General features: G+C 54.1%; 1 protein-coding gene across 1 annotated transcript; it reads left to right on the forward strand.

Annotated features, from left to right (window-relative positions):
• Positions 1-5,366: 5,366 nt before the first annotated feature.
• On the forward strand, positions 5,367-6,089 carry SOX14 (SRY-box transcription factor 14). The gene has a single exon (XM_007937202.2). The coding sequence runs from the start codon at positions 5,367-5,369 to the stop codon at positions 6,087-6,089; it is 723 nt and encodes a 240-aa protein (XP_007935393.1).
• Positions 6,090-11,158: the final 5,069 nt, after the last annotated feature.

The following is an 11,158-nucleotide window of genomic DNA, read 5'->3' on the forward strand; positions in this document are numbered from 1 at the left end:
TTCAGAAGTAGAGCACCAGGCCTTTCTTCCAAGGCATCTCTGGGTGGGTCAAACCTCCAATCTTCAAGATCTTAATTATTTGTGGCACAAAGGTACTCTGCATGGGTGGGGTCACCATGAATCTGAAGCAACTCTAGGACAACTGGAATAGTCTGGTATATAGTGAATGAATAAGATTTCAAAGCCCTTCTTTGCACCCGCTTCTGCACAGGCTTCCTCCGTTTTCTTGGGGATGTGTGCAGATGTCATGCATTCCTCCATTAAACGTGCAGTGTGGATGAGTCACGTGAGTCTGCTTCAAACAGATACCAGCTACTCAAGTTCAGGCAGTCTGAAGTATCAAAAAGTCTTCTTACCTGGGCTCGCTCGAGGTATTGAGACAGAAGTGTCCTCAGCGCAGCCAAACACGCTCTGCCAGCTCCCCGTCAGCAAAGGCGTGCTGTCGCAGGTGTTCGGCGGTCTGTCCTGGTACCTGGTTTACTGCGGTTTCTCTTCCTTGGTGGAAACCGTGCCCTCCTGTACCGTGTCGGCTGTGAGGAACACGTAGAGTTTGAAAAATTTTCAAAACTCTGGAGTGGGCTGGGCTAGGCTGGGTTTTGGAGAGATGGCCCCACAGCGATTGTCAGGAAATGTCTTAATAGGACCTGACCCTGGTTCCTTTCGGGCACTCTAGAGAGGTGGGATCTATGAAGTCTCTAAATTAAAAAATAAACAGAAAACAGGAAAAACAAAGCCAGGGTGCCAAATGTTAAAAATATTTCTGGTAATAAGAAAATTAAAAGTTTACTATTTAACCCAAGTGCATTATTTCCCAAGATCAAGATATTACCACCAACATTGGATCCTGGGTTGTCATTGCTCAGGGATGGTTCGGATTAACGCTCGCGTCGCTAAAGCCCCGAGTGCTGCGGCAACGCTCTGGAGCTGGGGCTGAGCTTCCAGGAATCCTCACCTGGACTTTGCTCAGTCCCTCTCTGCGAACGCAGAGGGACCAGGGTAAGTGGTAAGCGCCAATCACCTCGGTCCCTCTGAACACAGGCGACTCTCCTCCGGTCCTCCAAAATCCCGAGGGGCGGTAGAAGCATGGCAAGCCCCCTTCACCTCCAACCCACCACCACCGCGCTATTTAAGCCACGGTCTGGGCACTTTTCTATCTGTTCTGGACCATCTCTCAGTTCCTGAGGTCTGAGAACTGAGGCCTCTGCTTGCCTAAGCGGAGGGATGATACCTGGAAGGAGAGACGGAGCGTTGAGGCCAGGCAGGTGGGTGCCAGTCTGGGGACCCGGGACTTTGGGGCTTGGCTCTACCAGGCTGCATATGGAATGTTGTCCCCGCAGCTGAAAGGCGGGAAAAGGCCTGACAGAAGAGCTTACCTGAACCTTGGGCAGAAGGAAACTTTATTGAGCGTCTCTGTACCCGGAGCTGTGCGGACACTGGATACCAAAAGATAAGTAACACACAGCCTGCGCCCTGGAGGAGCTCAAGTCTGGTGGGCTGCTGGCCGCGACAGGGCTCTTTGCGAGGCTGGGTAAGAGGGCATGAGAAGGAGAGAGCATGGGAGGAACAGCATAGAAGGGTTCCTGGTACATCCCAGTAATCAAAGAAAGCTCCCCAGATGAGGTGACATCTTCAACTGGGACTTGGGGGACGGATAGGAGTAGGCAAAGAGAGGGAAAATGCACTCATGCAAATTTCCAGAGTCAAAAGAAGGCACACCCTGGAACCTGCTGGAGCGGCAGGGATCAGCAGATACAGTCCTGACCTCAGAGGCCTCTTCTTCTACTTTCTGCTGGAATAGTGTAGGTTCGCCGGCGGAATCCCTGTTGCTCATGGGCCAGGACACATGGCTGAGGCTAGCTGGGCATGCGTTGAGTAACTGCGCTGCGTAAAGAAGCGCGTACTGGATATTTGCTCAGATTCTCCAGGCCAATGTAAAAGCTGAGAGGCCTTGTCTTAGGGACGTCTTCAGCCTGGCGAGTGGCCTGGCAACCTTAGGCCGGAGCTTCAGGCTGTGGACAAAGTAGAAGTGTTTAGGCGACCTCTGTCTTCAGGCCTGTTCCGGCGGTAACCGAAGCTGATTCTCCCCAGAGACCACCCTTCCCGGACAATCTGCCCCACGGTGTAGGTTTGGTATGGAGGCAAGGTTCGGAGGGACAGTAGAGTTCAGTCAGAACATATGTTGGAGAAAGCACCAGCCCAGGCGCTGGGGGGCCTGGGAACTCTTGCATCCCGCCCAGCTCTAAAGAGATTTCGATAAGCCCGCGGCCACCGGGTGCTGTGTAAGGGATGCGCGCGTTTGCGCGATTCGCTTAGGAGAGGTGGGGATACAGTGGAGGAAAACGCAGCCTTCAACGGTGCATTCCTTCCCAGCACCGAGTTCTTGCCTCAAGACCAAGATGCGCATCGGGGACACCAGCGCCCGCCGAGGTCACTGAGTTCTCCAGGCTGCCTGAGGCTCCGGAACACGGGGAGGTCAGATGGCTTCCAGCGCAAAAGTTGCCACCCCATCGTTGCGCGCTCTTCAACACTGAGCACGAGAAGCTGTGAGAGGAGTGTGGGCCAGGAGAATGAAGAACCACAAGGAACTGAAGGAGGGCGCGTGCCTGCCCAAAGCTGCCTCGGGGGACCGGTATGGGTTGGCTTAGAGACTGACAGGAAAGAGAGAGTCTGGGACCCTATTCCAGATCCCTTCCTTGAGCTGTTTCCAAAGGGTTGGTTTGCGTTAATCCAAACCTCTAGGTGTAGGTTTGGTGTTCCCGAGGGTTCCAGAATGAGAGACAAACGGGTCACGGAAGACACTAGACCTCTCTGCAAATATGAGTATTTCTCTCGTTTCTTCCCACAGCCGCCGGGATCTCCAGGTGGAACTCGAATAGCGTGGCTCCTAGACCTCCGACACCTGGCAGGCTGAGCGCAGTGCAGAGCTGGTACTATCTGACTAGGGGTTGCCTTTGATTCTCAGAAATCCTCCAGGGATTAGACAAAAAAGAGCGACTATTTCCAGGGACCCGACGTTAAATGAAACTTCTTGCAGAGAAAACAAGGGTAGAGGACAGGACCAAGCCTTTTGGTGGAGGCCGGGGCTGGAACTGAGAAGAAATGTAAAGGCTGTGCACCTGCTGGCTAGTTAGGACACGCGAGGGTGGCGCTCTTGACGCCGCATATTCACTCAAGGGAAGCCTGTCTCGGACCCCAGCCTGAGCGAATCAAGAGCAAGCATGAGGATCAGTCTTCTGGTGCGGCTTATCTGCATGACCTGTTTTGGTGGCTCCGTAATCGGGTGAAGGGTTCATCGTTTGGCTTCAGCATCATGAAATCCTCTGATGAGCCGCAGCATGGGGTGAGGGGAAAAAAATAAGGGGTTTTTGAATCCTATACACGAAGCTTGGAATCCCGGCATCACCACTTTCCACCAGAATCACTTTTGGCAAGTCACTTAGCCTTTCCTAACCTCAGTTTATTAATCTGTAAAATGGGAGTAATGTCCACCTTTCTGAAGAACGCACTAAGGGTAAGAAATTCCACACTCCTTTCTAAGTGTAAGGAGAAGCAAAGTCTTGTATCAGACTTCATACACTACAAGCTAAAGAAAGACCTGCCTCCTCACTCCCTGCCTCCTCACTCCCTGCCTACTTCCCCTACCCCGACCCCTTCAGGCCGGCAGAGCGGCTAGCGCTTCTGGCGGGTCCTCCCGAGAGAGGCTAGTGCAAAAGCCAATAAACCTGGAACACACGCAGGTCCCACCAGGCCTGGGACAATAGTTTCCATTTAATAAATATTTTCCCCTAGGGCATTTCACATAGGGCAGGCAATTATTCAAAGGAAACAGGCGTGCAAGGTTGGCTCTGCTGCTTATTTCGTCCTCTTTACCAGAAGAATACCCATCTGACCCAAGAAACGAGCTTCTCAGCCTTGCTGGATGGGAAGAGGTGCCTAGGGACAAACCGACTCTGGGTGCTAAACTAATACAGCTTGAGACTGCGAAGAAGGGGCACCGAGAAGGCCCCCAGACCCTGTCTCCCGAAGACCTGCCTCCGTCCTGCTCTTCCCATTTAGGCAGTTCTGGAGGAAAAGTTGAAGCTTTAGGAACTCTGAATAATCGCAACATAAATAGGAATGGTGACGGAAATACCTGCCCCCTCCCCGAAAGTGAAGAGCGGATCGCGGTGCTCTCGAAGGCTCAAAAACTAAGGTTTGAAACCTCTGCACTGCCAGACGCGAGCCTTCCTGCGTCGGCTTGGAGAGCTCGCCGGTGAGACCCAAGCGCTTCTCGCCCGCGCGGTTTCCTAGAGCAGAGGTAGAGGCTGGGCCGCTGGGGCGTCCCAGAAGAGCGCGGCCTACGCACTGGCGAAGATCTGGTTGCGAAAGTTTATTTTTCTTTTTACCCCGAGTTTGATGTATTCTTTTCCAAGGATCTTTGACAAGGGGGCGGGGGAAGGGAGTGTTGTCCTTGCATTTCGTGGTGAGACTGTCCTATTAATCAACACGTGCTTTCGGCTCACTCCCCTTTGCAGCGCCCCTCCCAGAGGCTTTGTATTCGAAGCCCCCATTCTTCCTGGCACAACCAGGAAAGGAAGCAGGAGGCGAAAAGAGTTTTATTTGTTGATAGTGCCAAGGATAATGTGGAACCCAAGTCCCCAGTCCTGCACTGAACAGTGTTCGCTCCCTCTTTCTCTCTGCCTGTCTCTCTCTCCCTCACATCACCCACCACCCAGTCGCACTCGCTCTTTCCTCCGCGGGCTCGTTGGCAGGTGCGCCCCCTCCCCTTCTCTGTCGCTGATTGGGCGTCCAGGTTGGGGAGTCGCCGCCCAGCGCTTATGTCAGAGTGCGTGCCGTCTGGGCCCACCTCGCCTTTGAACTTCGCCGCTCTTGGCTCTGGTTCTCCAGCCTCCCCGCAGTCTCAGCCAGGTGCAGTGCTGGGCAAGGCAGCTCCTGGAAAGCCACTGGAAGGGGGGAGCCACGGCCGGAAACGCTGGAGGAGAGAAGCAAGGAGAAAAGGCAAAGGTGGAGAGGGGGAGAAGGAGCAGCTTCCTGCCCTCGCCAGCAAATTACCTGACTGTTTAATATCCGAGACTCCGGTCCTTGGGCCCCAACCTCTGCTACCCACAGCCAGCCTGCCTGCCGCCCTCTCCTCTCCCGCCCTACCCGCTCCCACTCGCCCCCCGGGGGTTGCCTGGGTGCCTGGACTGGCATGATCAGTTAAACTTTGCGAAGTCAGCTCTTCTCCCTGGCTTCCCACCAGCGGCGCCAAGGCCACAGGAGCGCAGAATCTCGGCTCAGGACGGATAGACAGAAGGCCAACAGCGCCCAGGCTCGCCCGCGGATCCCCCGCACCCCGACTCCCCATCCACCCAGCCGCCTGGACCATGTCCAAACCCTCAGACCACATCAAGCGGCCCATGAACGCCTTCATGGTATGGTCCCGGGGCCAGCGGCGCAAGATGGCCCAGGAAAACCCCAAGATGCACAACTCGGAGATCAGTAAACGCTTAGGCGCGGAATGGAAGCTTCTGTCCGAGGCAGAGAAACGGCCGTACATAGACGAGGCCAAACGGCTGCGCGCCCAGCACATGAAGGAGCACCCAGACTACAAGTACCGGCCGAGGCGCAAGCCCAAGAACCTACTCAAGAAGGACAGGTATGTCTTCCCCCTGCCCTACCTGGGCGACACGGACCCGCTCAAGGCGGCGGGGCTGCCCGTGGGGGCCTCCGACGGCCTCCTGAGCGCGCCCGAGAAAGCCCGGGCCTTCTTGCCGCCCGCCTCGGCACCCTACTCCCTGATGGACCCTGCGCAGTTTAGCTCAAGCGCCATTCAGAAGATGGGTGAAGTGCCCCACACCTTGGCCACCGGCGCGCTGCCCTACGCCTCCACCCTGGGCTACCAGAACGGCGCCTTCGGCAGCCTCAGCTGCCCCAGTCAGCACACGCACACGCACCCGTCCCCCACCAACCCCGGCTTCGTGGTGCCCTGTAACTGTACGGCCTGGTCTGCCTCCACCTTGCAGCCCCCGGTCGCCTACATTCTCTTCCCTGGTATGACCAAGACTGGCATAGACCCTTACTCGTCAGCCCACGCAACGGCCATGTAACCTCCGGCCCGCCTGCCTGACTTGAAGGGAGGCCTGGAAGCGGGGTCTGCACCCTGTCCATTGCGCCTAGCTGGTGCCCGCAGACGCCTCGGGGTCAGCCCTGCCACCGCCCCAGACTCTGCCTCTCTCTTCCAGGGGAGAAGGCAGGGGTGCCATCCCGGACCCAGGGCACAGACAGGTGCCAGAAACTTGCAAACGTTATGACAGCTACACAGCTGTCCTTACCCCGACTGTCCCAAAACAAATCTTCGACTGTACCCCCTTTGGACAAAAAAAAAAAAAAAGTAGGCAGTTTTGCTTTCTCTCCTCGGATTGGCTTTGGACTCCGAATTTCAGATCCTGGTATTATACCTAGAATATGCACATATATATATATTTTTTTTTTCTTTTGCACCACGAAGAAAAGAGTTAGCTGTGTCTCTGTGTTTTGCTATCAGACACAACTAGGCGCCATTTGCTCTTCATGTGTGGGGGTAAGGCTTAAAATTTTAAAACTACAGAAAGGGAAACATTTCTATTTGAAACCATGCTATGATAGTGTTTGCTTCTTTAAAGGGAAACCTAAAAGGACCCACATGGTCATTTACTTTGTGTAAAGCAGTGCTCCTAGAGACCTAAGTTTACTTTTAGACAGAATGTCGGGTTATGAAGTCAGGAATAGAAAGTGAACAAGAACAACAACAAAAAAAAGTTAAAAGAATAAAAACATCCTAAATGGTCATAAATGTTTTGACGATGTCTTGGAAATGTACTTGGAAGGATTTTACCTCCTTACTCTGTTGTTCATTTGTTGAACAAAGACGTTTTGAATAAAGACAATCTGTCATCTCAAAAAAGTAACCTTTGATGTGCGTGAAATCTGAAGTCAGGAGGTCAGGTTGGCGGAGTCGGAGAGTGGGATCGTGGGGAGGCTGAGAGTGCATAGAGCCGCTCTAGCTGTGGAGATTGGCAGCTGGCCCACATGGACCCGCTATGGTGGCCTGTGGGCCAGGGGCAGAGGGGCTTCGAGTCTGGGATCTTTCCCGACTGCGCCCTTCGCACCCACTTTTTGCCTTTTGAGGCTGAACAAAGATATCAGTTCCCGGGGCATCACCCCTTCCACATGTTCCTTACAAAATGGTCTGACTACTTTCGAGAAGCCAATAAGACAAAGACGACAGAGACCTGTGAGATTAGGGTGTATTTTCTTAATTAAAATAAAACTCCAAAGGACTGGAGAGAGCATGGAGAACCAGTTGCGCGTCTAGCACCACGACTTGCTGAGGGTGTTTACCTTAAGTGCAAAGGGGAGATCAATGGAACCTATTTTTTCAGGTGTGTGGGAACGCTGCAGCCATCCTAAATAAAAAAATCTCGGAAACACCAGAAAAATGTGTCCTGTGACACCCAAGTCTGCAGGATACTTTTTACTAAGATCCTGTGGGAGCAAAGGTGGGAGGAAGACTATAGAGTCACGTCTCGGGCAAGGAGTTAAAAAGTATCATAAAAATAAAAAACCGGTAGCCCCTGGTATGTGACAAACAAGAAAAGCCCTTTTCTTTTCCCCGCTGGGGCGGGTGTTGCTTGAAGATTGCTGTTTCTTGTGGGGAGAGGGGACCTTGTGATGCCATCCAACACAACTCTTTGGAACTTGTTCTCAAAATCAAAGGGTGCTCATCGCGTCCACATCCCCCAACCCCAGCTTCCCCTTGAAAGTCGCGCTCACGCATGTTTTCCCGGAGATCTCGTGCTTCTTCCACTTGCTTTGATATGGTGCCCAGGCGGGCGGGTGGGGGGGCGGCAGCCCAGGGGCTTGTCTGCTTTCTGCTGCTGTTGAGGGATTTGTGCGCTTGCCTCGGCCGTTTCCAAAGGAGTCGGTGGCTTGAGGTGCACGGGAAACGTTGTTAACAGACACCGTAGCCAAAACCCGCGGATTACCATATTGTCCTCAAAACAATTAGGAATGTTTGAGGTGCAATTTGGAGCCTATTCATCCGAACCCCTTTGTCAAAGGGGGATTTTCATTATTAAAAAAAAAGAAAGAAAAGTTAGCAGTTGTCCATCTGGCTGAGCTGAATAGCAAAGTGATCCGTGTTGTATATGCTTTTCTCATTAAGAGCTCTTTTGAGACCGATGTTAGAATTAAATGGTATAACACAATTAACATACACGGGAGCTGAATAGGACGGGACGCCTATAAATAATAGATAAATAAATGAGCGATCAGGCGAAGGTAAACAAAGACGGACTAGGGGAGGTGTAGGGGGAGGCCGAGCGGGCTGCGCCACGCTTACTTAGCATCACAAAAACCTCTTACAAATCTAGACAATTAGGAAGTGACTTGCCTCTGGTGGCCGTCCGGTCTAGGGGCTCCCAGAGCGTAGGGAAGGCCCCTCCTCCCGCCCCCTGGGAAGCCCGGGAGGCCTGGGGCGGAGGAGCCTTGGTTTCGCTGTCTGATATAACCCCAACTGACAGTCCTGTCAGCCACTCTGATCTTTCTCATAGCTCAGTGTCCCTTAACATCTACTAAGATGAAGCTTACAGGGGTGTCTCCCCGCCGAGCCCGGCGCACAGGAGCCCTGGGCGCACACAGCACCCTAGCCTGAGGAGAAACGCCTCGCGCAAGGTTCCGCCAGGGCGCTCAGCAGAATCTGAAGCCGAGTTAGGCTTGGACTGGGCACCAGGCAGGCCTAAGCGAGGAAGGCCTCGGGCTATGGCAGAAACTGGAAACTGTACTCAGGGTCCCAGATTGTGCCGGCCCCTGGCGATTCCCGAGGACAACTCCAGGAAATCGGGGTGTGCTGTAACCGGGAGGCGCTCGTGAGCCGCGGCCGCAGGACTGAGCCTTTTTCCGGGCCGCAGTGAGCAGCAGCCCAGAGCGGGTCCCGAGAACTGAAGCTGTAGACCTGGCTCAGGACGTTTCTTTCCATCACACGCCGTCTTCTTCCTCCTCAGACGGCTTTCTCCAGCTACCTGCCCTCTTTAGACTAGTCCCCAGGCACGGCCGCCACTGGGACCTGCCGCTGCCTCGTCTCCCTGTCCCCGCGGGCTGCAGAGCCTCCGCCGCCGCGCGCGGCCGAGACTCGCCCTAACAAACAGTCCAAATCCTCCCCGTCACGCCACTGACAGGGGCAGATTACTGACTTTGAAGTCAAGCGCAGAGAAAAAGAAATTCCCTAGGGGTGGAGGAGGTAGGGGTGGGAAGCGGCCCCTGTCAAACCTGTTTGCTCACAACTGTCTCTTTCTTTCAAAAAAATCATTAAAGCAAACCTGTAAGGAGAGGAGCGCCCCGCCCGCCCGGAGTCGAGAGCCGCTTCTCGCGAGCGAGCGCAGCGCAGCCGAGAGCAGTCAAGAGTTGCCCTGATCTACTCTTGGCATCACCCGCGGAACCCGACCTCGGGCGGTGCGGGGGATGCTCGGGACCCTGCAGGAGCCCATCAGGCCGACCCATCTGCGTTCCTCCAGGGTGGAGCAGCGGGGGAGTCGCAGGGTTCTTCAGTCCGCAGCCCCGGCCTACTTCGTGCAAGAATGCCAGGGAAGACTTGTATCTCTCTTCTGCGGGTACGATTTCTTTCAGAAGACTCCCCCAAAAAAGATTCAAATCATGTCCCTCCTCCCTGCCTGCTCTTCCGCTAGGTGTTTCCTAGAACTGCCAGACTTGACTGACCAGCACCACGGTCAAGGTGGCAGCGAGTGGTTCCGGGCGGTCAGGGGCGGAGTTGTTTGGGTTTTAGCTAGACTTGCTTTCTTAAACATTGAGGACAATGACCCTCTGGCTTGTGGGCTCATTGGCCACATCCTCTGGGGGATGCAGAATTGGCCCGGTTCCACTCCTGGTCCCACGGAGGACTTCCGCAGCCTTAAATTAAGTACCTCTCAGCTTTGGGTCAGATTCCAAAAACCTTTGATTCCCTTCCAATTTCCGATTTTTCCCATTAAAGTGTCAATTTCCTCAGGACCATTAATTTTAGAGGTGGGGAAGGCTAGATGCTTAGAGTAAATCACACTCAAGTGTGAGTGACTGACATCCCAGACCCCTCCATTTGCATTTTAAAACGGGTGCTAGAGCACCTCCAGGAATCTCCCCTGAACCGAAGCTGGGGGATAGGTCAAGGAAACTTTCATTAATTACTTCCTACCAGCTAGGGAAGCATCCCCGCACCTCCAGTCTCCCTGGAGAGATCCGAAACTGCCAGGGCCCTGAAAAACTTGGCGAGCAGTGGCTCCAGGGCTGCCCTCGAGGACTCTAGTTTCCTTGGTCTGCTCCCTATCTCAGTCCTTGTCACCATTGTTCCAGCGGACAATGAATTTCAAATCATTTGAATTTGAGTATCATGTAATTCACAAAGATTCATGTTAAGAACTCTCATCTCTTTATTTGCTGAGTTGATTGTGCGTATGAGTATGAGAAAGAAAAAAGAGATTTTGGTACAGAAGATGCTGAGCGAGGGTTTCCTGCCTCCGCGGAGGGGCGCGGCCTCCTGGTCTCTGACTTTGCCCTAGACTCTGACACTCGCAGATCCAGCGAGAGCGAGGAGGTTGCTACTTGAGCCAGTGTCTTTTCTGGCTCTGCGGGGTTGGGCCCTGGCCTGAAACCAGAAGCACTGGCGCTGGACGGACGCAGAGTAATTAAGAAAATAATGAACCTGGGGGAAGATGAGGGGCGCTATAAATTCTGGGGCAGCGACAGGGAACCCAAGAGTAGATGTTGCCTCACCCTAACCACGGCTTTGTGCTTGTCCTAAGGCTGTGGCTTGGGAGCGTCCGCGGTGTCACTGGGAAGGGGACTTAAGGCAGAAAAGAGGGAGTCTTGCCAGGCCCTCCACTATCCCCGGTCCTGCGTCTCGGCGGAGAGGCCATCCGCGAACCAGCTCCTAGCCCCTGGGGCTGAGGTGAGGGAATTGTGCTCTAAGAAAGCCGGACGGACCGCTGGCCCGGAACGCTCTGGTCGCTTTGTCCAGATTCTTGGCCCGCTTTGCTCCAATCCTTGCGCTGGGCATCCTCCTTCAGCCCTGCAAAAGTCCGAGGTGTTAACTCGCGGGAATAGGGAAGGGAAGCGGTTCCCAGACCAGCCAGAGACCGAGAGGAGT

The sequence above is a fragment of the Orycteropus afer genome, unplaced genomic scaffold, assembly GCF_000298275.1.
Source record: "Orycteropus afer afer isolate SDZICR_OR568_19922 unplaced genomic scaffold, OryAfe1.0 scaffold00003, whole genome shotgun sequence".
In the NCBI taxonomy this organism is placed as follows: Eukaryota; Metazoa; Chordata; class Mammalia; order Tubulidentata; family Orycteropodidae; genus Orycteropus; species Orycteropus afer.

Coding starts and splice junctions, on each gene's coding strand:
- SOX14 (XM_007937202.2), top strand. CDS start 5,367: ATGTCCAAACCCTCAGACCACATCAAGCGGCCCATGAACGCCTTCATG.